Here is a 21594-nt window from a genome sequence, read left to right as displayed (position 1 = left end):
ATTGAAAACAAAATAGGAAAATATAGAACGTTTGGATGCACTAATTAATTTTGTCTGGTTTTGAATTTTTTGGTTATAAAAATGGAAGCAAAAATAAAACACGTATTAATTGTTTAACCTAATATCGCTTCAGAGTACAATCGTGGATGTAAATTATGAAAGACCAAATGGGATTTTTTTTTTTAAAGCCGTTCATGCAAAATTTCGATCAAAAACGGCAACAAGAAAGTTTCTCGCGAAGACACGCAAGACATAAGAAAACGCACATGAAGTGGGATGACATGCAGAAGAATGATTATTTATACACTTAAATTGACCTGACGTGTGCAGAGAGGGGCGCAGAGCAGGTGTAGATCAAGTCAGTCTGGAATGTAGGCTAAAATGTACCGACGATGATTTGGCAGATTTTACAATGAAAGCAATTGACATATCAGCCTTGACCCGAGTTAAGTATGGCATGCACGAACCCTAACCCGTGCGTAACAACGCCTGATTGCACTTCTATGCGAGATTGTTTGTTCTCATTTATTGTAATGTAAAAGGCTTTCTGTCCACTCGTCTGTTTGACTGCCGACTGAACAGGACACGAACGAGCTTTGCTCCGGTAGAATCCAAGATGCCTTCCTTCAAAGTTGTGTACTTCGACGCTCGCGGAAGGGCCGAGCCGACCCGTGTGATGCTAGCTCACGTCGGCCAGGCGTTCGAGGATGTCCGATACAAGAGCGAAGAGTGGGCTAAGGTAAAAGCCGGTAAGTTTTAGGTGCAGTCAGCCATCATATAGCGTTATGAGTCAGCGGACCACAGAGCAGATTTAGGACTCTCACAATTGAAGGTATAGGACCTGGATTTTAAAAGTCATGCAGAAAACCACCACAAGTGCCTGCTAACCCCCTCTTGGCAGCTACCCACCCCTTTATAATCCCCTCCTCTTAATCTATCCATGCAATGGTCAGGTACAATATTACAGTGAAGAGTGTTGAAGCTTGAAACAGTAACAGATACAAGCAGGTACACAGCATTTTGAATCTATCGATTTTACCCACAGCCACAGCTGCCGTTGCAGGAAAAAAAAATGTAACACCTCAACTAGGTCGTCAAAATAAAATTTGGGTTGTTTCATGTATGCATAGGCCTACGCACACGCACACATTGGGAAAGCCGATGCAAAAATGTGAACACCTGATTTAGTTGTGCCACGGAGGACTCAGGCCTAGATCATTCCTCAAGGTTGTGTTATTCATAACCGGCTGTGCCTATTGCGACATGAGACCAAGTCAGGGTGTCGACGATCCCGGCCCGCCTACTCTACTAAACAAACTCTGCACGTTTTCTGGTCCCTGCAATGTAAATACGCCCTTTGACCCCATAGCTAGACTGTATACAGTTCTAAAAAAAAAAATATTATCATGGCCACAAACAGCATGTTGTGGCAACCTTGAAGAACGAATCGACTGCGGCTGGAATTAAGCCTAGCTTACATTTTGGCGGGAAACCAGCGCATTGTTGTCCATGATCCTTGAACTTAATTCCTAAGAGCGTCACAATAGTTTCCATGGGAACTCGGAATTTGCATCGCGTCGAGTTTATGGGTTATTCATTAATTTTTTCAAGGAGGCAAATCCAGATATGTCACGTAGGCCAATGGCATTATTGAATTACTTATTAACTCATAGTTGTTTTCAATATGCACTGAAAATTTTATGTTTGTGTCCCTCTATTTTAAGCCCTCGTTAAAAAATAATAAATGTCATGAATCAAGAGGATATGTAAACAGAGGATATGTAAAAAAATGTTTAAAAAAAAATAATAAAAAAAAAATAACCAAAAAAAAAATAATGATAGTAATTCATTGCCAAAATGTTGCAAACTGTTTCCAGACCTTCGAAACTCAGGCCCTCAAATTAAAAGACGATTATTTCAATATTTGCGCAGTACAGATCAGGTTCGGTTGAAAAGCTCACTTTTTAGTTGTACAACTTGAGTATAGTTGTACAACTTTCTTTCTTTTTCCATGTACAATTCCTCCCAAGTTCTGCAAAACTTAATATGCCATTTTGTATTCTTCCTATCGTAGAGACTCCGTTGCAGCAGCTACCCTTACTGGAGGTCGATGGCAAGCCTATCCCACAGAGCCGGGCCATGCACGGCTTCGTCGCAAGGCATTTCGGTGAGCAATCGTGAAACATTTTCTTGCGATGTCATCAGCAAGTCATCATGGTTACACCTCTATGTTCCGATAGCCTATGTTCCGACACTCCTATGAATCCTAACCCTATAAATGGTTAGAAGCTTAACATGTTTTACGCATAGCAAGATTGTGTTAAATTGCCGAACACATTTTATTACTTTCGCCATTGTTCATCCTGAATTAATCATTCGGGATGTCATGTGACTTGACGCATATGTATCCAGTTTTTCGACATGCGGTGCATGCATTATTGTAACCGAACAGGTTACGTTAGTTCATTAGTTAGGTAATGTAATAATTATTTGTCTCATTTGTGCAGGCTTAAATGGCGCAAACAACGAGGAGACGACGAAAATTGACATCGTGCTGGCCATCACCGAGGACCTCGTAGACCCGCTGGCCAAGATTTTGTTCTACGAAAAAGATGAGGCCCAGAAGGTATGATGGATTTTTTTTCAGAGGGTTTGTTGACAGAAAAATATGAGAATGGTATTATCATAAAGCAATACATTTATTTTGTTAGAATAAATCTGGAGATGAAAATAAGTGGTGACGTGAAGTGGTGACGTGAAACGGGGATAGATGGGACGGGGTAATAATTGTCACACGTTTTTAAATCTTTTATCACAATCGAAATGTATCTATTTTGTTGTATTTTGTGGGGAGTAGAAGGAGAAAATGGCGGCTTACTTGAAAGACACAGCTCCCAGATTCTTGAAGGGACTGGAAGATATCTTGAAACACAACGGTGGTGGCGATGGCTTCTTCGTTGGCTCAAAGGTAATATTTATTCATATCTTACACTTATGTCCTTAATTTATCCAAAGGGCGCCCTCTGCGAGTAATATGCTTTGTGCACCCACACCTGGATGTAGACTACATGTATTTAGAAGCTTTTGATATGAAAGTATTTCCGTGCTTAACATATCTATTAAAAGCTTGGTATTTTCTTATGCAGAATTATTATGGACCCATACTGAGCCGGAGTCCCCCACCCACACCAAGTACAGTGCATAAGACCTCGCCAAGCTGAGGCATGAGATAAAACCAAAATTTTAAAAAATACAAATTTGATTCACTTTTCTTTTCAGATCTCTCGGGCCGACATTGTCTACCTCGTTGCCGCGGAAGCGTTCAACAACGACGAGGTCCTGAAACAGTACCCGAAGCTGTACGCCTTGAAGGGACGCGTTGCCCAGGACGCCAACATCGCTGCTTACTTGGCCAAGCGTCCCAAAACACAATTTTAAACAGAGACACAAAATGTCTACTCAACTTCGGCCAGAAGAAATGATGATGTGAATATTCCATATACCTCTCTGAATGTGATATAATTTTAATGTAGAATTCAGCATGTGCGTGACGTGCACTGGTTCAAATGTTTGTGCTGTTTGTTTAACTCTTGAGGGCGCTGTACCCTATGAGGTCAAAGAGGTCAATAGAATACTAATACCAAAAAGACGTGATTATGTGAAACACAGCTTAGAACATTTGATAAATGTAAATTACTTTGTCGTTATGATCAAAACTGATTCCACAAAATATAATGTGTAGGCATGAACGTTTAACTTCATTCGTGTATGCGGTTGTAAACGGTACGATGGTTTGAATAAATGACCGGAAGTGATGCTTGTGGGTCAATTGGACATAGGCCTAAATGATGTTGAGTTAAACATTCTTTGCTACTTACATGCACATGCACGGTGGCTGCAAAGAGGCACCCCACTCACGCCCTCAACTCCCCTCCCCCCCCCCCCTCACTCAACAGACTACCGCCAAACCCGTTCCAAAAACTCAAAAGGCGGAAAGTGCCAAAAGTAGACTTTTGTTTTGCTTAAAACCCTTTGACGTCGCCCTTCAGATAAAACGTCCTCAGTCCCATCACCCCCCCCCCCCCCGATGCAGTGGAAACCTTGACCCTCATGGAGTTACAGCAGTACTGCACAGCGATAGGGCAGGAGCAAATGGCTAAGGAATTATCAGATGAGGACGGGATAAGCTTCCTCTGGTGCGTTTGAAAACAATGAAATTGTACTGACACTTATATACAGAAGTATATTAAGTTTGATAGAGTTTGTGTCGATTCTTCGAGAAAAAAACGAGAACCTCGGGGGTAAAGGTAGCCTTGACCAAGGCTCCTCAGTCCCATCACCCCCCCCCCCCCCCCCCCCGATGCAGTGGAAACCTTGACCCTCATGGAGTTACAGCAGTACTGCACAGCGATAGGGCAGGAGCAAAATGGCTAAGGAATTATCAGATGAGGACGGGGATAAGCTTCCTCTGGTGCGTTTGAAAACAATGAAATTGTACTGACACTTATATACAGAAGTATATTAAGTTTGATAGAGTTTGTGTCGATTCTTCGAGAAAAAAACGAGAACCTCGGGGGTAAAGGTAGCCTTGACCAAGGCTATCAGCTTGTTCTCATACGAGCTTGTTCCCGCTACCGCACACCGCGCGCGCCGCGCCGCGACACAATCACTAGTTGTACTATACCGTTAGCCTCAACGACCCTTGCGTGTGCTTTGTGTGCATGTATTGTACGTACGCCCCACACACACTTCCGCAAACAGCCGTACAATAAGTCGAAGCGCTTCCGCCTCGACTTACTGTACGGCTGTTTGCGGAAGTGTGTGTGGGGCGTAAGTACAACATGTACATGCACACAAAGCACACGCAAGGGTCGTTGGGGCTAACGGTATAGTACAACATTGTGTCGCTGCGCGCGCGGTGTGCGGTAGCGGGAACAAGCTCATATGGGAACAAGTGATAGCCTTGGTCAAGGCTAGGGTAAAGGTTAAATTCTGCTCGCATTTATTCAAATGTTTCCCACGGCGGCGCTGAAAAGGTCTGTCACCCACAAATGTGGACCTTGTTGATATAGTGATATTGCAGTTCGCTGGCGTTGCACTTTGGTCCGTCTGGCAGGTTGGGTTTGTTTTATTAGGAAAACACACTTCTGACACAATACATCAAAGTGTTTATAATAAAATCAACATATATAGGTAACTCGTTGAGATTTGTGCTTACTCATACTTTATGCACAGGGGCGGAACCAGAAATTTTTGCAGGGGGGGGGGGTGGGCCCGTCAGATTTGGTTTTTAATCAGTGCTGAAATGTACACAGCTTATATTTTTTCTCTGGACACGTGGCCTCCGTAAAATCGAAGGGGGGAGGGAGGGGGGCTGGCACCATTCTGCCAAATTAAAATATCACCTCGGGCCTGTGAGTGACCAGAAGAGGGTCCTATTTCCCTCGGCCTTCGGCCTCAGAAAATAGGACCCTCTTCTGGTCACTCACAGTCCCTCGGGGAGCATAGACGTGCCCTAGTGGTCGACCTCATTGCATACTAATAAACGGTCGTGAATATTTTCGCGACTAGTCGTGAATATAATTTTTGCGACTAGCAAAAATATTCACGACCGTGTATGTCCCTCCAAAGCCACCATATCATGTGGTATTTTTAGATTTCAAAATTTTCACTAATGTGAATGTCGTTGACTTCCGGTTCATATCTGCTCATAATGATGTCTGGTGTCCTCGGTGCTATTATTTGTTTATAAAGTAAGAGGCCTTTGAAGGGCGTTCTCCTAGACTTTAACATTCAGAATATATTTGTTGAATTATATACGGTCAACTTTGGATGTGACATACACATTTGAAAAAAAGTCATCATTTGTCAAATGTGCTTTGAAACATACACTATGCTGGTTTAAATTTGTCTAGATTGCAGGCAGAACGTGTGTGCCCTTCTGCTACATAGCTCGTCACACAAAAACCAAAGCCATGAAATAGCAAAAAAGACAGGAAATTTGCTGAATAATGCATACTCCATTTCATCGTGTAAAAGCGGACTGCCGATTTAAATATTTATCAGAAAAACAACGAGTGTTTGCATAGAGTTAATGTTTAACGGCACGCTTCTTTGGCATGTAGCCGTCGCCGGACATATAAAGCGGAATCGTCCAGCAATATTGTCACTCGGGTTTTTGGCTGCATGCACTCCGTACACTATCGTTCGTGATTTCCTATAGGTTCCATTATGCCATCCTATAAAGTGGTTTACTTCAACAGTCGCGGCAGGGCGGAACCAATCCGTCTGATGCTCGCTCATGTCGGCCAGAAGTTCGAAGACGTCCGCTACACTCACGAGGAATGGCCCCAACATAAAGCAGGTAAGACTAAAATTAGGCGGACATAATAAAATACCATGCACTGTGACTGGAACAACGCTCGCGCAGGTGGTACGCGTTCTTTTGGTGAAGGCGCACGTGCACTTTGGCAACCCTATTGGTCGAAGGGGCATTGAGTGCGCGCGTACCACCTGCGCACGAGCTTGGCTCCATCGCCACGAAATGATATTTAGGGACTCCAAATTCTAATTCGGGCTGCGCAGAAAGTAAGTAACATAACGCTAACAAGTCTTAAGATTTGAGTGAGAACTCCAACTTCCTATCTGCTTTATTGACATTGCACTTTAGGCCCAAGCCCCTCGAAAGCGTCTAGGCCATGGTTCGTGGACCGCAAACTGCCACAATAATTTATTTGGGGCTGTTAATCAATACCGTAATTTGCTATATAAAAAAGAACCTTTGATAGTAAAATCGTGTGTAAACAATATTGACTTCGCAGATAAATGCAATGTACACTGAACTTGAATGGCGTGATCCTTGCCAGGCACTAGTGAATGGGTCAACAGTGTTATTTTGCACAATAGCCCAACCCCTTCCCACCTAGAGCTGAAATTGAAACTTGTTTTAGGTATCTTATATACTACCCTCAAGTCAACCTCTAACGAATAAAGATTATAGATTAAAGAACGACTTCTTTTTAAGCTCTGGCAGGAGCTTCTACATGTCACTTAGTGGTCGGTTGGTCTGTCCCCTGAAAATTGACCAAAATAATCTTTCCATAACAAAAAAGTTTCCCATGAAATATACCCATTTTTCAAAATAACCAAACAAACTAAATATATACAATTCGTAAAGATGTTTACGAAAAGTTTGTTAATGGAGGCAAAAAAATGTCCAGGAATGTTACAGTCACGTGGTATTTATCACAAATTGCTATAAATCTAGGTATAAAATCTAAGTATGGTGTTCAATATGTGCCATCGGCGTCGCAGTTTTGGGCGTCACATTTTTAAGTTCTGGCGGGGATCATTTTGATCGATTTCATGCATGACTTCACTGCTTATTGTGCACTCACACTTGTTCTTCTGTATGATATTTTCATTGTATTCCATGACTGCCCACCATTTTGTTACCAAGGTTCGTTTGTTCGATAACTTTCCTCCAGTTAAGGTATCTGACTGTTAGGACACAACAAAACCACAACAAAATGCTCCCGTGTCCACACATGGATTGAAAAGTTCAACCGTGTTTATTCTCCTCACTTGAATCAGGGGCTCCGTTGCAGCAGCTGCCCTACCTGGAGGTAGACGGTAAAGCCATGCCACAGAGCCGGGCCGTTCTTGGGTTTCTGGCCAGGGAGTATGGTAAGTAATGTAAGGACCCCACTTCTAGAACGCTGCAATATTAAGACCCGTTAAGAAGGCTGCGGATCTTGTTGCTAGGTGCGCAGCCTGCGTGCGCAAATAAGTGTTGTCGGTCTCTTGCTGCCGGTCGCCATGTTGCATGCTGCGACGTGATTGGCATTTCGCCGGCCTTTCGTCACACTTTTGAAATGGCGGTGGATCATCATTTCACCCTCCAATGTATTTGCATATTAATGGGAGACATTACATGTATGTAGATGCTGTTGGGAAGCCAACAGAGATGGGATCCATCTCCTGAACCCTCAGGAATTTTTTTGTAATTCGAATTAAATTTGTGAAGAGTTAACTAAAGGTAATATATAGCTTGGAATTTTAACTAACTTTTTTTAGAGTTATTCAATCAGGAAATAATATTGTCTTGTTTGAATTGTAAGTCACTCTTTTGGAATCGAATTATATCTTAGTGATTCATGTGAGCTCCTAGGTACTGGTTAATTCTATCTTCAGTTTAATTAGTGTTTTGTCCAAGTGCATGATCCAACTAAAGTGTAAGATGGACCTATGCATACACACAGTGGCAACACTGCACATGCAGAAGTGGGATCCTTACACTTTTTGGTATAAATATAGACTAGTCATTTCAAACCATTGGTAGCACCAATTAAGCATAGACTACGAGATTTTTTTTTTATACAAAACTATAAAATTTCTCATCTGGAAGCCTTCTTTTTTCACTGTATGCAGGCCTGAATGGTGCTAACAATGAGGAGACAACCAAAATCGACATCATCATTGCCATTATGGAGGATCTGACACAACCACTGGCCAAGATATTTTTCCAGGAAAAGGACCCAGCCAAGCAGGTACAAGATTTGTTTTCTTGTTAACTTTAACAGTAAATAAGCAATTACTGTTCATAGCCCACAGCCCCTACATAAGAAAATGGCACTAGCAGGCCTCTTTCGGGAAAGACACTCAAAAGGTTATTTTCTAAATCGAAATAATTTTTTTTTTTGAGATCGTGACCTTTTAGGAATATTTCGTGCATCTTTCATTTTCTTTTAACTAATGAATTTGAAACTCATGAAGCCTTAAGTAAAATACAAACTCAGACTTTTTATATAACGGATGACAACATAATCAGAGGTCAGACATAACTTTGGCAATGTCGTTGTGTTCCCCCTTTTCCAGAAAGAGCTTTTCGCCGTCTACCAAGCTGAAACTGTTCCGAAGTTCTTGGGACCCCTTGAGCACATGCTGAAGGAAAACAAAGGCGGGGATGGCTACTTCATCGGGTCAAAGGTAAAGACAAAAACCCAAATAAACAAAGCCATCAATGTCATCAATGTAATCCAAGCTCCTTTCCCCCAAAAAATTCAATTTATTAACATTTTTGCTTTTTAATATAAAACCCACCAGTCATCTTTGTACCTATCTCACTGACTCACTAAAAAAATATTGTCTCTTGTGAATTAGACTTGAATAAGTATCGCCTTGGCCCAAGAATTTAAAATTGCTGGCCTCAGAGGTCCAGCCTACAATCCAATTGGTATTAATACCTCAATGACAGACTCACTGACTCAAGACTGTCATTTGGGTATGAGACTTGCATAAGCATCACATTGGTCCAAAATCTGACTCAGATGACTTGCTAGACGCCTTAGACCACATTAGTAGTCAGGGATCTGCTTTACATAGTTTTGCGGTTACGTAGCCTGGTTATGTGTATACATGTTCATGCTTATACATTTCAGATCTCGAGTGCCGACATTACTTCTTTGCCTGCGCCGAATTTTTCAAGGAAGAACAGGGCATCTTAAAGAAATACCCAAAGCTCACTGCTCTGAAGGAACGCATCGCCAAAGACCAAAAGATCGCTACTTATCTGGCCAAGCGTCCGAAGACTGAATGGTAACCGCCGCTTGAAGAGCAGATGTTGAGGGCCATGTAGAAAGTTTGGTTTTAGAAGTGATCTTATGTCAAAAAGTAGCTTCAAACTAAAAAAAAAATACTATGAGCTTAAAACTCAAATAAACAAGTTTTCGATAACTGTTTTGTCTCGGCAAATCAACATTTATTGTACTTCACGGTTTACAACGGCAGACTGTAAAATATAAAATGTGAAATCATGATTTTTTTTTAACCCAATTTTACACTTTTTATGTTTGAATCTATCCATTTATTTTTAAGATATCCTTCTTTTGATTCCTATGTATTAATAAACTATGTTTTTGTTTCGTTTTGAAAGAAAACTTCCAATTCAATTTGACAAATGACCAAAAGCTTGCCAATAAACATATGATTGAGAGACAATACGCCATCTGAACTTGAAACCCGTTTGTGCATTTTACTCTCTTTTTTTAATTATAAAACAAAATGAGTACGTTGGAATGCTGCTGCAATATATACACGAAAATTGTTATTTGTTTGTTTTGAGTTAGATGATAATTGGTTTTGCATAATTGTCTGTTCCTGAAGTGAAGTACTTTATTTCATTTCCTTTTATTGCTCTGCTGACTATCAACAAGTAGTCTAAGGTATGAAGAGTCAAAATAAATTACAGGTGAACAAAACTTCTTTTGTTTCATTATTATTGCGTGACATTCTTTGGCGTATTATTGATTGGACATCACAAGAAGGTCGATGGAGCCATAAGACAAAGGCATGCCCGTCGCCAAGGGGGCCGGTGGGGGCCGGGCCCCCAACGGCAAAACCAATACATTATGCTTTTTTTGTATTTTTTTTATGGTAGTGCCCCCCCCCCCCCCCCCCCCCCCCCCCCCCCCCCCCCCCCAGTTGGTACCGTACTATGGCCCCCTGATGCTCAGGGCTGGCGACGGGCCTAGACAAAGGTATAGCAGACTGAACATGAGTATGGCCTATGTGTACTGAGTTTAGCTGCAAAGAATTGATATTAAATTGGTACGACTTCAGGAAGGAGACGCTGGAGGCGTCTGACCTTCTAAGCTAGGTCACGGTGTTTCTAAAGGCAGCGTACAAAAACCTATGAATGGCTTCACTGATCGAACGACGGCAACCTTCAACAGTGCACGGCAGTCGGCAGTAATTCAAGGTGGTTATACTCGAGGTCTTGCCCGTATGTGAGTTACAATAGTTTAGTTCGTCTCTGCCGTCGTAAAGCACAGCTCGAAGATGCCTTGTTACAAAGTGGTACACTTCAACGGCCGTGGGTATGCCGAGCCGACCCGTATGCTGCTCGCTCTCGTTGGCCAAGAGTTTGAGGATGTTCGACACTCGACTGCGGATTGGCCCAAGCTCAAAGCCGGTATGTTTTGTAAGATACGAGGTACAAACTGTACGTACATGTTCACCATATTGTTATAAACATATGCCTGTATATACATGTACTATGACTGACCTCGGATGACCTGGCTCTGTGTTTGATGCATGCGCATGTACAGCATCACGGAAATCAGGTCATGAGTTATGTCTCGAGTAAAAACCCCTACATGGGAATAGAAGTTTCAATGAAGTTATATGATTTGAGGCAAAATTGCGTTAGTTTTATGTGCACAAATTACACAATTAATGGGTATAAGGCCCAGAAACACGAATATACAACATGAATTGACTCGCTCGTACCCAAAGACGCTGGTGAAGTCTTCTTAGTTGAGTTATCACTTTGAACTGAACCGGGGGGGGGGGTCAACGCTTCCGCCTACTCACTACACGTGGAATATGCACGTGCAATTATTGATAATCACGATAAGCTACCCATAATTCTTTGCAACGCATGCGTTTGAATTCCCTCCTAAAATTCATGGTGTAATATAGCGGCCACCAGTAGCCTAACTGAATAGGGCACTGGAGACCGTGGCGGCTAGCCTATAATTCAGTTAGCTAAATCTGGCTGCAAGCTACAGGGTAGTGCAAAAAGAAGGAAACCAACTTTTGACAGCAATTTCACCTACTTGTTGAGCATATTCCAAAAATTCCACTTTAATAGTATTAAAATATTGATCTATAAACATAATTGACGAAAAAATGATTGCAAATGCATATTTTGTCTCTATGATAGGCCTATGTTAGTTGAATCATTCAAGTGCCAAACCTGTTTGCCACGGACTTATTCCATCCGCTTGACTGAGCTCCGGAGCTCGATTTGAAGACAAAAAACACTACACTAGACTTGCACGTGGACAACAGTGATTTTGGTGACATGTATTTAAATTAGCATGATAACACTATTCTTGCGAATTTTTGAAGATTTTTTTCACCACGTATAGTTGAAGAGCTATACTACACAACATTATTTAAAAATTCCAGTCAAAAGTGGGTTTCCGCACTATTTGTGCATCACTAAATTGCTTGTTTACTCATGCTCTTCTCCTCCAATAGTGGAGGGGTGGCAAAGGTGGTCCCTGATGATATGGGCCTTAGGCCTAACTATAGCAGCAGACAATATTATTTTCCAAAGGGCTTATACTTTTTCATATTTACTAAAATGGGTGCATAGGAAAGGTCAAGGAAGCTAATAAGAGGACTAGTGCACACAAACTTTTTCTAGAATCTTTACAATTTTTGACTACTTTTATTTTCTAAAACGGCTCTCCCGGACAGATGTTCCTTTGCAGCAGTTGCCTTACATGGAGGTCGACGGGAAAATCATTCCCCAGAGCCGGGCCATGCATGGCTTCGTGGCCAGAGAATTCGGTAAGTTTCCGTTCAGATGTTGTCATTATTTTATCTTTAAAATATTTCTTTTGCAATAAATATTGAATATGGAGCATGGGCTTCGGTTAAAGATGAAGAGCATAGCTGCTAGACTGTCGTACATAATGCATCAGATTTAATGGGACTCTGGATTTATTAGGATCTTTCTTCTTTTTTAAAATTATTTTGGAAATGTTGTGCTTTTGTCTTTATTACCCAGGTCTAAACGGCGCAAACAACGAGGAGACGACACAAATCGACGTGGTCCTCTCCACCCTCGAAGACATTCGAGTCCCACTCGGCAGAATTTTGTACTACGAAAAAGAACTTGACGAAATCCAAAAGGTATATGAATAACTCATTTTAAAGAAGACATGTCACATTAACAAGTTTGATCGAATATTTAAGCACAACTCTACCGTATTTGAAAGCCGAGTTGTCCAACTCAATAGCAAAGAATGTTTGTAGAAATATGTCGATGGACAATTAAATTCACTAAACTATTAGCGTATATTTACTCACCAATTAAAAGAACACGTTTCCATGGTAACCTTTGAGTTTCCGTTTGGGTGTTTGCACGTATCAGTTTCAATGTTTAACTACACCATTGGACTTTGTATATCCGGTTGTGACATAATTGACCTATCGCCGTTTGGTTAATGGTTGATTATTTTTTGATTCACATTTTTTAAAAAGGGGTATCATATTTTGCAGCGTAAAATAAGTAAAATGTATATGATACTTGTATAATCATTCCTGCCATCATCGTGACTGGCTAAGAATGAGAATAAAAATCACATTTAAAGATTTTAACTTGGAATCTTTTAAATCTTTTTTAAGCCTTGTACATCACTCATGCACAGATACAGAGAGAAACGTCGAATGCAAACCATGTAAGACCTACAATAAATCAACTGTTTTTTTTTCTCTCTCTCCAGAAAGAAAAGCTGAAAGAGTTTTATGAAAAGACGGCCCCCAAATACATGGCGGGACTTGAAAAGATGCTCACAGATAACAATGGTGGTCATGGCTTCTTCGTGGGTTCAAAGGTGAAATTGGATAAATGGCGCCCTCTGGTGATATCTTTGAAAAAAATAATATATTTTAGATTTCGAGACTGAAAATACACAACGTAGGTTTTCATGGGACTTTTGCTTTGACCTCTAACAACACGAAAGCATCCCTACTTATGTACAATTTATCGCTAATGTACTTCTCCATGCAGATTTCTCGTGCCGACATCTTCTTTTACGTCGTCATGGAAACGGTCGAAGAGGACGAGCTGAAGAAGTACCCTAAGCTGTCGGCACTGATGAAACGCGTTGCCGAAGCCCCGAAGATCGCTGCTTACTTAGCAAAGCGTCCGCAGACGCCATGGTGAACCTTGTGGGACAAGCGGCTGAAGTCTAAGAATGAATGGCAGTAACTTGGCATGACGGCCAAACTGAGAAAAAACCCTATCGAAAATACTATCCATAGGCCTAAATACCTCAGACACTGGACCTAGTCTGGTTCCCAGACCATAAGAATCTGACTATTCCTGATGAATCTTAGGTCCGGAAGCATCCGGTAATACATTGTATTACAATTCATGTCACGTGACTAAAACGGGAGGAATTCCTCCTTTTTCCGAAAATTTCCAAACAGGACAACAAATTTGCATTCACTGTGTTATTTTTGTTTTATATACTTTAAAAAAATGGACTTTAGAAGCCTTATTGGTTTTCCCACAAAGCAGGGTTTTAAATTAAGTTCCGGGAATGTTTGCTCAATCACACTTTTCCCCTTAAATACAAAATAATAATAAACTGAGGTTATTAACCGTCTACATTTTGTGTGTGATAACAAATTTTTTTTTGAGAAAGATTTTAATACATGTATATGTACATGTATCTCGAAAAAGTATCGAGATTGAAATTGCGGGTTGTTAAATAAATAATTTCCGAAAAGCATTTTAAGGTGCTTAATATTTAGGACCGTACATAGTCTGTCAAGCCATCCAACCCTCTTGCATAGGCCCTAATACTATATTCAAGGTCAACTTCACCGTCATTTTAAGATTAAAAAAAAATCTTTTCACATCGCATGAAATTTACAAGTCACACTGGGTCTGAATAAAGCTAGATCCATACTTACTTATAGACCTTTTCACCAGAAAATGATAATTTATGCAACTGAGGATAATGTATGCAATATGAGGGCCGGCCGTGAGGCGGCAACGAAACTGGGTCCATCATGTACGGGGGTCCAAACATTCGGGTCATTTTCTCTCCATTTGTCCAGGATTTTTGGCTGTTTTGTCTTTAGAGAAGCCTCTAAAATCGTCATAAGTAATACTGTTTATCATGGTTTTTACGTACAAAGGAAACGTTTTTAGGCCTTAAAAAATGTTTTCGGATCCGTGCGTTCGATGCCGAGGGAAATATGCAGGACTCCTTTCCGTGGAACAAAATATTCCTGTTTGATTCGGGGTACCATCCATCAAATTTTGGGCCGAATCGCTGTCTGAATCATATCAAGGGCGAAAGCACGCACAAGTACACTGCCGTGCCCCACATCCCTTGTGCCGGCGGGCGCGGCGCAGCTAGCCCGCGTAATTCATCCCCTGATTCGGCCCAAAATTTTTACCCCGAATCACACAGGGTTTTTTATCACTCATGCGGAAAGGAGCCCTGCCATTTACCCTTGATATCCTGCGCACGGGACGACAAAATGTATTCAAGTTTTATTTTGTGCATCAAAAAGAAAAAAATTATGCTGGATAGTATAACTTAAGACGATTTTAGAGGCTATTCTCAAGCAAAAAGCGAGAAATCCTGGACAAATTGAGAGATAATGACCCGAATGTTTGGACCTCTGTACATTTTCAACGGGCCCACCTACGTACGCTTCCGCCTCACGGCCTTCATTTGCATATATTATCATTTTCGGGTGAAAAGTCTATTGCCGAGTATTATAACAGCAATGACGGGGCAGAAAATGAAAGGTCAGCTGATGACCTAAAGATTGCCGTCATACAAAATTGGGCCTACTGTGCACATATTGCATATGCTATAATAGCTAGCCATTGCTGAAAGAACAACGTGCACATTGGGGGCCGCCTTCAAACACCGGAACACAGAGCGCACGGTTATAGCATCATTGCCCGCTTATTTGTGTGGAGTCCATTGCCTGCAGCCTAGCCTACTATTCGACCTGCAATTCCAAGATGCCTTCCTACAAGGTGATTTACTTCAACGGCCGTGGGTACGCCGAGACCACGCGCATGATGCTGGCTCATGTCGGCCAGGAGTTTGAAGATGTACGGTACACTCGCGAGGAATGGCTTGAGCACAAACCGAGTAAGTTAATTCTGTCTGGAGCCTGTGTATAGCCTAGGGACCTACAACTTATCATACAAGCATGCAGTGAAATGCTAGCTGTGCAATATTGTGTATGGATTAATTAGGCTCTTACTTTGTAGCGTTCATAATCGAAGGGGCAATTTTCATTCAAAAAATATGACTGGGGTTGTTGTGAGGGTTGGGAATTTTTTTCCTCCATGATTTAACCAAGATTACATGGCTCACATAGACCAACACTCAGCTCGGGCAAGAAAAGACTTGCTAGCCAGCTGCCTATAACCGTTAATTGATCATCCAGTCTCTTTCCCCCATGTATTTTATACGTGAAAATAAGGCTTATTTTGTGTCTACGTACATGTACATGCGGCAGTCATATGCATGGATTATGGTGGCCCTGAAGGGACACCACAGTCGTGATTTTTATCTACGACAAGTCGACACCACCTATTCTAAACAAAAATAATAATAATACAAAATCACGACGTGCAGGAGTGATGACGTCGTTTCGGTGATATAGGCCTACGAATTTGATATTTTTTTTTAAAGAAAACAACAGTGGTTCGAAAGAGTGTACAAGTTAAGTAAGATTGGATCATGGTTATATACGTGATTTAAGTCTGAGATATGACTTTTGGTGATGAGTCTGAGTTGACTTCCCGTCACAACCCCTTTCACCTTTAACCTTTCATCCTCTCCCAGGGGCGTTTTTATTTTAGTAGGGTTTTCAGTTGAAAAAAAATATTATTTCAGACGCACATTTCCGGGTTTCATTCATTAGTTCATATTAATAAATACCTTGGAGAGTTGATGGTTTCTGATTGGTCGAGACTCGATCACGTGGCCGGGCATTAACGGTGATATAAAGACCGGCTTCAAAGAACAAGCGAATAAATGGCCCCTGAACCAGCATTGATCCAGCCCCATGGAAGGCAATGATTGTCCAAATTTACAACAGTCATACCAGCCTCGACTCCAGGGGCGCGTGCTCGTTCCTTACACTAACCCCTGGCTGTGATGATGACGTAAATGACGCTGAATGGCTATTCACAGCGTACTGCGCGCGCATTTCGAAGATTGCACGCCGGGCGCGCCCATAATGCGCTCGCGTGCTTTGCACGTAACGTCACCTTCGAAACAAAAATTATGATTCAACAGTCGCGATGCCTGTACGATATGGATTATGTCAGCCGCGTTTTTTCGCTAAAAAAAAACCTGTATCTGTGGTTGTAAAGGCACGAAAGGGATACTTACATTTAATACAAATCTTTGCTAATTAACACAACGTCCAAACGTTGTGTTTGAAAGGATTGATTCTTCAAAATCACAACTTTTAACATTTTAAAGATGGCGTCGGCACGTAAAACGGATAAACTGCAGCCCTAATTATAATGTGCCGTATTTTGGCACATTTAAATTACACAATTCCAGGGGTTACGATCGCGCAAGGCATGATGTGAAACAACATGGCGCTGCAAGATCGTACCCACGGGGTACAAGGTTGCAGTCATACGGTAGCTTGTAACAATACAGCACTGCACATGCGCTCAACCACCTTCGCGTGAGACTGACGCGCGCGTACGCAACACAGTTGCTATGTGTGCGCGCGCGTAAGGAAGTTTTGAAACGACGACGACAGCGGCAGTGCACTATACTGAGGATGTTACGACGAAAGCGAAGATCTACGATTTATTTTCTGTAAATACTTCGCCCATCGACATATTTATCTTTCCTAGCCAATTTTGTAATTCTGGACACAAGGAATGTGTAAACGAAATTTCAGCTTCCTCCATAAGGTAAATATATGAAAACATTGTTGTAATTTGTTTGGCTACGGCAGCAGAAGTCGTACGCGTACGTACGCAATGAAGACGTTGCAATATTGTCCAGCGCAGCCTGGGCCCGGCTGTGGTGTATATAACAACGCTTATTGAAGAGACAGGGTACCACGCATTAGCTAAAATATGGCCCATGAACATGAACACAAAAAAGTCTGGAAATATCGCCGGAAAAAAAAGTCACAAAATTGGAGCATTTTAACTGTTTATTTCGTTAAAAAGGTATTTATTAATGGGAATAACAGTGTGAGGATCTTGTCTTCACTGCGTGATAATGACCGGGTTTGGGGGTGACCGCTGTTAATGGACCGAGACGCAGTGAAGACCGGACCCTAACACTATTATTCCCTTAGTACTGTATGGCGGCGTCTTTAAATCCAACTTCATTTTCTACATTCTCTCTCGACAGATGTGCCTTTGCAGCAGCTGCCTAACCTGGAAGTCGACGGGAAGATCATTCTCCAGAGCCGGGCCATGCATGGCTTTGTGGCCAGAGAGTTCGGTGAGTTTTCGTACAGGTTGTTTGGCCTATTAATTAAATTTGCGGAAGGGTGTTTCAGAAGATACATTTGAAGTTCATTAATTGTCATCACTGCGTGTACTCGGTGCACGAAAAAAATACAGGTAGGAATATGGGAACATGTAAGCTTATGTGATGGTTGGCGATAGAGTATAGCAGTCGTTCTAGTGAAACGTTGCTTCTAAACTATGTTCAACTTGACTGGTCATGTAAACTGTTGCCATCATCCATGCGTCGTACCCACAATGCATCAGAGCATCAGAGGTAAGCCTCGTTCAAGGAGTCTAAATTGCACATGGCACTCAACATTCTCAATTTCGTGAAACTTGTCTTTGTACGTCGTGTAGGCTTGAATGGTGCGAACAACGAGGAAACAACTAAGATCGACGTGATCTTGGCAACGCTTGAAGATCTTAGAACGCCACACAGCAGGATTCGGCATAGTGAGGAGGGCGAAGAGAAGAAGGTGAAATAAGGCAAATCATTTCTTTGTTTCAGATAAAAATGTAAGCTATTTCCGAAATACCCCGATGAATTATCTCCGTCAACATTACTTCAATCTTTTCTTTGTTTTCTTAGAAAGAAAAGATGGCTGAATATTATGCGCAGACTGCTCCCAAGTTTTTAACGGGGCTTGAGAAGATGCTGGCAGCCAACAATGGTGGTGACGGATTCTTCGTCGGCTCAAAGGTATTACACCTAGACATGCATGGCGCGCAGTTTTTATTTAGTCGCCGTTGTCGTTCGAGATGACAAAATATTTCACTCGAGAAAAAACGGTTTTTGAGTACTAGAAATAGGTAGGCCCCTACTTATAGTTAAATTTGATCATTCACAGTAGCTCATCATTGTATTTGTCTTATTTGATGATCAGTGTGTATTAAATATTTAAACTTAATTTGACAACTGAAAAAATAGTAGTTGGCGTTTCAATAGCGCCCTCACTCGAACCTGAGTGGGGCAGAAAGGCTTCGTAATAAAGTCACGAGCCCGATGTTTCAAAGAAAACATTTACACATCATTTCCTTCCATTGGAGTTTGATCAAAAAAATGATGTCCAAGGATTATTCTCCACCAGATTTCTCGTGCCGACATCTTCTTTTACGTCGTCATGGATTACCTGGCCGAGGATGAAGTCAAGAAGTACCCTAAGCTTGTTGCTCTCAGGGAGCGCGTCGCCAAGGACGCCAATATCGCTGCTTGGCTGGCCAAACGCCCGCAGACGCCGTGGTAGAAAAGATGCTCCAGAGTACAGCAAGCTTGAAAGATTTGACAACTGATAATTATAGATCGATAGATACATTTGTAAAAATCACCACATTACACAATTGTCATGTTTGTTTGGTCCACTTGATATTATAGACACTGCCTCGATGTACACGATCATTTCACAAAATGTCCGCAGACGCCATGGTAAACCTTATGGGACAAGCGGCTGAAGTCTAAGAATGAATGGCAGTAACTTGGCATGACGGCCAAAAGACAAAACCCTATCGAAAATACTATCCATAGGCCTAAATACCTCATGACACTGGACCTAGTCTGGTTCCCAGACCAAAAGATTCTGACTATTCCTGATGAATCTTAGGTCCGGTAGCCTCCGGTAATATATTGTTTTACAATTTACGTCACGTGACTAAAACGGGAGGAATTCCTCCTTTTTCCAATAATTTCCTAAGTTTGCCGAATTCGTTTCGCCGACAATCGGATAGCGCCCGAGTATTTCCGAGTATAATATAGCTTTAATTAACTGCTAATTGCTTATTATTTTTTTTAAATGAGTTGATAATTAATATTCATTGCTTTCATTTAGAAAACTTGAAATTCAACGATGATTTTGCGCATCAAATATACTCGGATCGTATTGGCGAACTTTTTGCTGCGTCATGTACAATTTTGAATTTGACGACCGTTACCGAGATTTTCCAAAACTCGGTCTTCTTCGGCTCCGCCTGCTAACAGTGCTATTTGCGTGCCTAATTTTGAAGATTCCAGATCAACATTTGTCAATGTTATCTTACAGCAACATCAAACTGTATTATCATAACTGAATGATATTACGAAGCAAGTGATTTATTGAAAAATTTGATCAGAACATTAAAAGCTAAAAGTGATAAAGCGAAATCGGAAACGAAGCCCAGCTTTGAAAAAGGGACATCAATGTCGTCATGTTTATTTTTAGCCACGGAGGCTGCCTGACCTACAATTTAGACGTGAGCGTCGGGAATAATTGTCAGGTCTGGGAACCAGACTAACACTGGACCATTCCAATTGGTTCAAATCCCGTCACGCGGACGGTTATACACTGCGATTAAAGCTATCAGTCGGCAATAAAAGTGGCCCCTGAATCAGGACAACAAATTTGCATTCAGTGTGGTATTTTTGTTTTATATACTTTATTAAAAAAAAAAAATTGGACTTTAGAAGCCTTATTGGTTTTCCCACAAAGCAGGGGTTTGAATTAAGTTCCGGGAATTTTTGCTCAATCACACTTTTCCCCTTAAATAGAAAAATAATGATAAACTGAGGTTATTAACCGTCTACATTTTGTGTGTGATAACAAAAAAAGCTTTTTTTATTTTGAGAAAGATTCTAATACATGTATATGTACATGTACATGTATCTCGAAAAAGTATCGAAATTGAAATTGCGGGTTGTTAAATAAATAATTTCCGGAAAGCATTTTAAGGTGCTTAATGTTTAGGACCGTACATAGTCTATCAAGCCATCCAACCCTCTTGTATATAGGCCCTAATACTATATCCAAGGTCAACTGCACCGTCATTTTAAGATTTAAAAAAAATATTTCCACAACGCATGAAATTTACAAGTCTCACTGGGTCTGAATAAAGCTCGATCCATACTGATAGACCTTTTCACCAGAAAATGATAATTTATGCAACTGAGGGATAATGTATGCAATGAGGGCCGGCCGTGAGGCGGCAACAAAACTGGGTCCATCATGTACAGGGGTCCAAACGTTCGGGTTATTTTCTCTCATTTGTCCAAGATTTCTCGCTGTTTTGTCTTTAGAGAAGCCTCTAAAATCGTCATAAGTAATACTGTTTAGCATGTTTTTTTACGCACAAAAGAAACGTTGTTAGGCCTTTAAAAATGTTTTCGGATCCGTGCGATCGATGCCGAGGGAAATATGCAGGGCTCCTTTCCGTGAAAAAAATATATATTCCTGTTTGATTTGGAGTACCATTCATCAAATTTTGGGCCGAATTGCGGTCTGAATCATATCAAGGACGAAAGCACGCACAAGTTGTACATTGCCCCACATCCCTTGTGCCGGCGGGCGCGGCACAGCTAGCCCGCGTAATTCATCCCCTGATTCGGCCCAAAATTTGTTCCCCGAATCACACAGGGTTTTTTTTATCACTCATGCGGAAAGGAGCCCTGCCATTTACCCTTGATATCATGCGCACGGGACGACAAAATGTATTCAAGTTTTATTTTGTGCATCAAAAAGAAAAAAAAATATGCTGGATAGTATAACTTAAGACGATTTTAGAGGCTATTTTCAAGCAAA

General features: G+C 41.4%; 3 protein-coding genes across 3 annotated transcripts; all 3 read left to right on the top strand.

Annotated features, from left to right (window-relative positions):
- Window positions 1-489: 489 nt before the first annotated feature.
- LOC119732641 (S-crystallin 4-like) lies at window positions 490-3846 on the top strand. The gene is made up of 5 exons (XM_038206264.1): window positions 490-749; window positions 2075-2167; window positions 2508-2626; window positions 2858-2968; window positions 3280-3846. Exons 1-5 carry the CDS (start codon window positions 617-619, stop codon window positions 3436-3438), a joined length of 615 nt encoding a protein of 204 aa, XP_038062192.1. The 5' UTR covers window positions 490-616; the 3' UTR covers window positions 3439-3846.
- Window positions 3847-6117: 2271 nt separating this feature from the next.
- LOC119731802 (S-crystallin SL11-like) lies at window positions 6118-14188 on the top strand. Its single transcript, XM_038205075.1, has 9 exons — window positions 6118-6364; window positions 7594-7686; window positions 8431-8549; window positions 8878-8988; window positions 10807-10972; window positions 12268-12360; window positions 12581-12705; window positions 13299-13409; window positions 13586-14188. The coding sequence occupies exons 1-9, from the start codon at window positions 6232-6234 to the stop codon at window positions 13739-13741; spliced, it is 1107 nt and encodes a 368-aa protein (XP_038061003.1). The 5' UTR covers window positions 6118-6231; the 3' UTR covers window positions 13742-14188.
- A 1201-nt stretch (window positions 14189-15389) lies between these two features.
- Window positions 15390-19429, top strand: LOC119732266 (S-crystallin SL11-like). The gene is made up of 5 exons (XM_038205718.1): window positions 15390-15701; window positions 17949-18041; window positions 18407-18525; window positions 18639-18749; window positions 19138-19429. Exons 1-5 carry the CDS (start codon window positions 15569-15571, stop codon window positions 19291-19293), a joined length of 612 nt encoding a protein of 203 aa, XP_038061646.1. The 5' UTR covers window positions 15390-15568; the 3' UTR covers window positions 19294-19429.
- The last annotated feature ends 2165 nt before the right edge of the window (window positions 19430-21594 follow it).

The sequence above is a fragment of the Patiria miniata genome, unplaced genomic scaffold (genome assembly GCF_015706575.1).
Source record: "Patiria miniata isolate m_02_andy unplaced genomic scaffold, ASM1570657v1 HiC_scaffold_24, whole genome shotgun sequence".
Classification (NCBI taxonomy): Eukaryota; Metazoa; Echinodermata; class Asteroidea; order Valvatida; family Asterinidae; genus Patiria; species Patiria miniata.
This window is presented reverse-complemented; position numbering and strand designations above follow the sequence as displayed.

Bases quoted from the DNA above. Each gene is read 5' to 3' on its own strand.
- LOC119732266 (XM_038205718.1), top strand. From the start codon at position 15,569: ATGCCTTCCTACAAGGTGATTTACTTCAACGGCCGTGGGTACGCCGAG. The intron at 18,042-18,406 runs GTGAGTTTTCGT...TACGTCGTGTAG, and splicing joins CTTTGTGGCCAGAGAGTTCG to GCTTGAATGGTGCGAACAAC. The intron at 18,750-19,137 runs GTATTACACCTA...ATTCTCCACCAG, and splicing joins GATTCTTCGTCGGCTCAAAG to ATTTCTCGTGCCGACATCTT.
- LOC119732641 (XM_038206264.1), top strand. From the start codon at position 617: ATGCCTTCCTTCAAAGTTGTGTACTTCGACGCTCGCGGAAGGGCCGAG. The intron at 2,168-2,507 runs GTGAGCAATCGT...TCATTTGTGCAG, and splicing joins CTTCGTCGCAAGGCATTTCG to GCTTAAATGGCGCAAACAAC. The intron at 2,969-3,279 runs GTAATATTTATT...TTTTCTTTTCAG, and splicing joins GCTTCTTCGTTGGCTCAAAG to ATCTCTCGGGCCGACATTGT.
- LOC119731802 (XM_038205075.1), top strand. From the start codon at position 6,232: ATGCCATCCTATAAAGTGGTTTACTTCAACAGTCGCGGCAGGGCGGAA. The intron at 10,973-12,267 runs GTATGTTTTGTA...TCTCCCGGACAG, and splicing joins TTGGCCCAAGCTCAAAGCCG to ATGTTCCTTTGCAGCAGTTG. The intron at 13,410-13,585 runs GTGAAATTGGAT...TTCTCCATGCAG, and splicing joins GCTTCTTCGTGGGTTCAAAG to ATTTCTCGTGCCGACATCTT.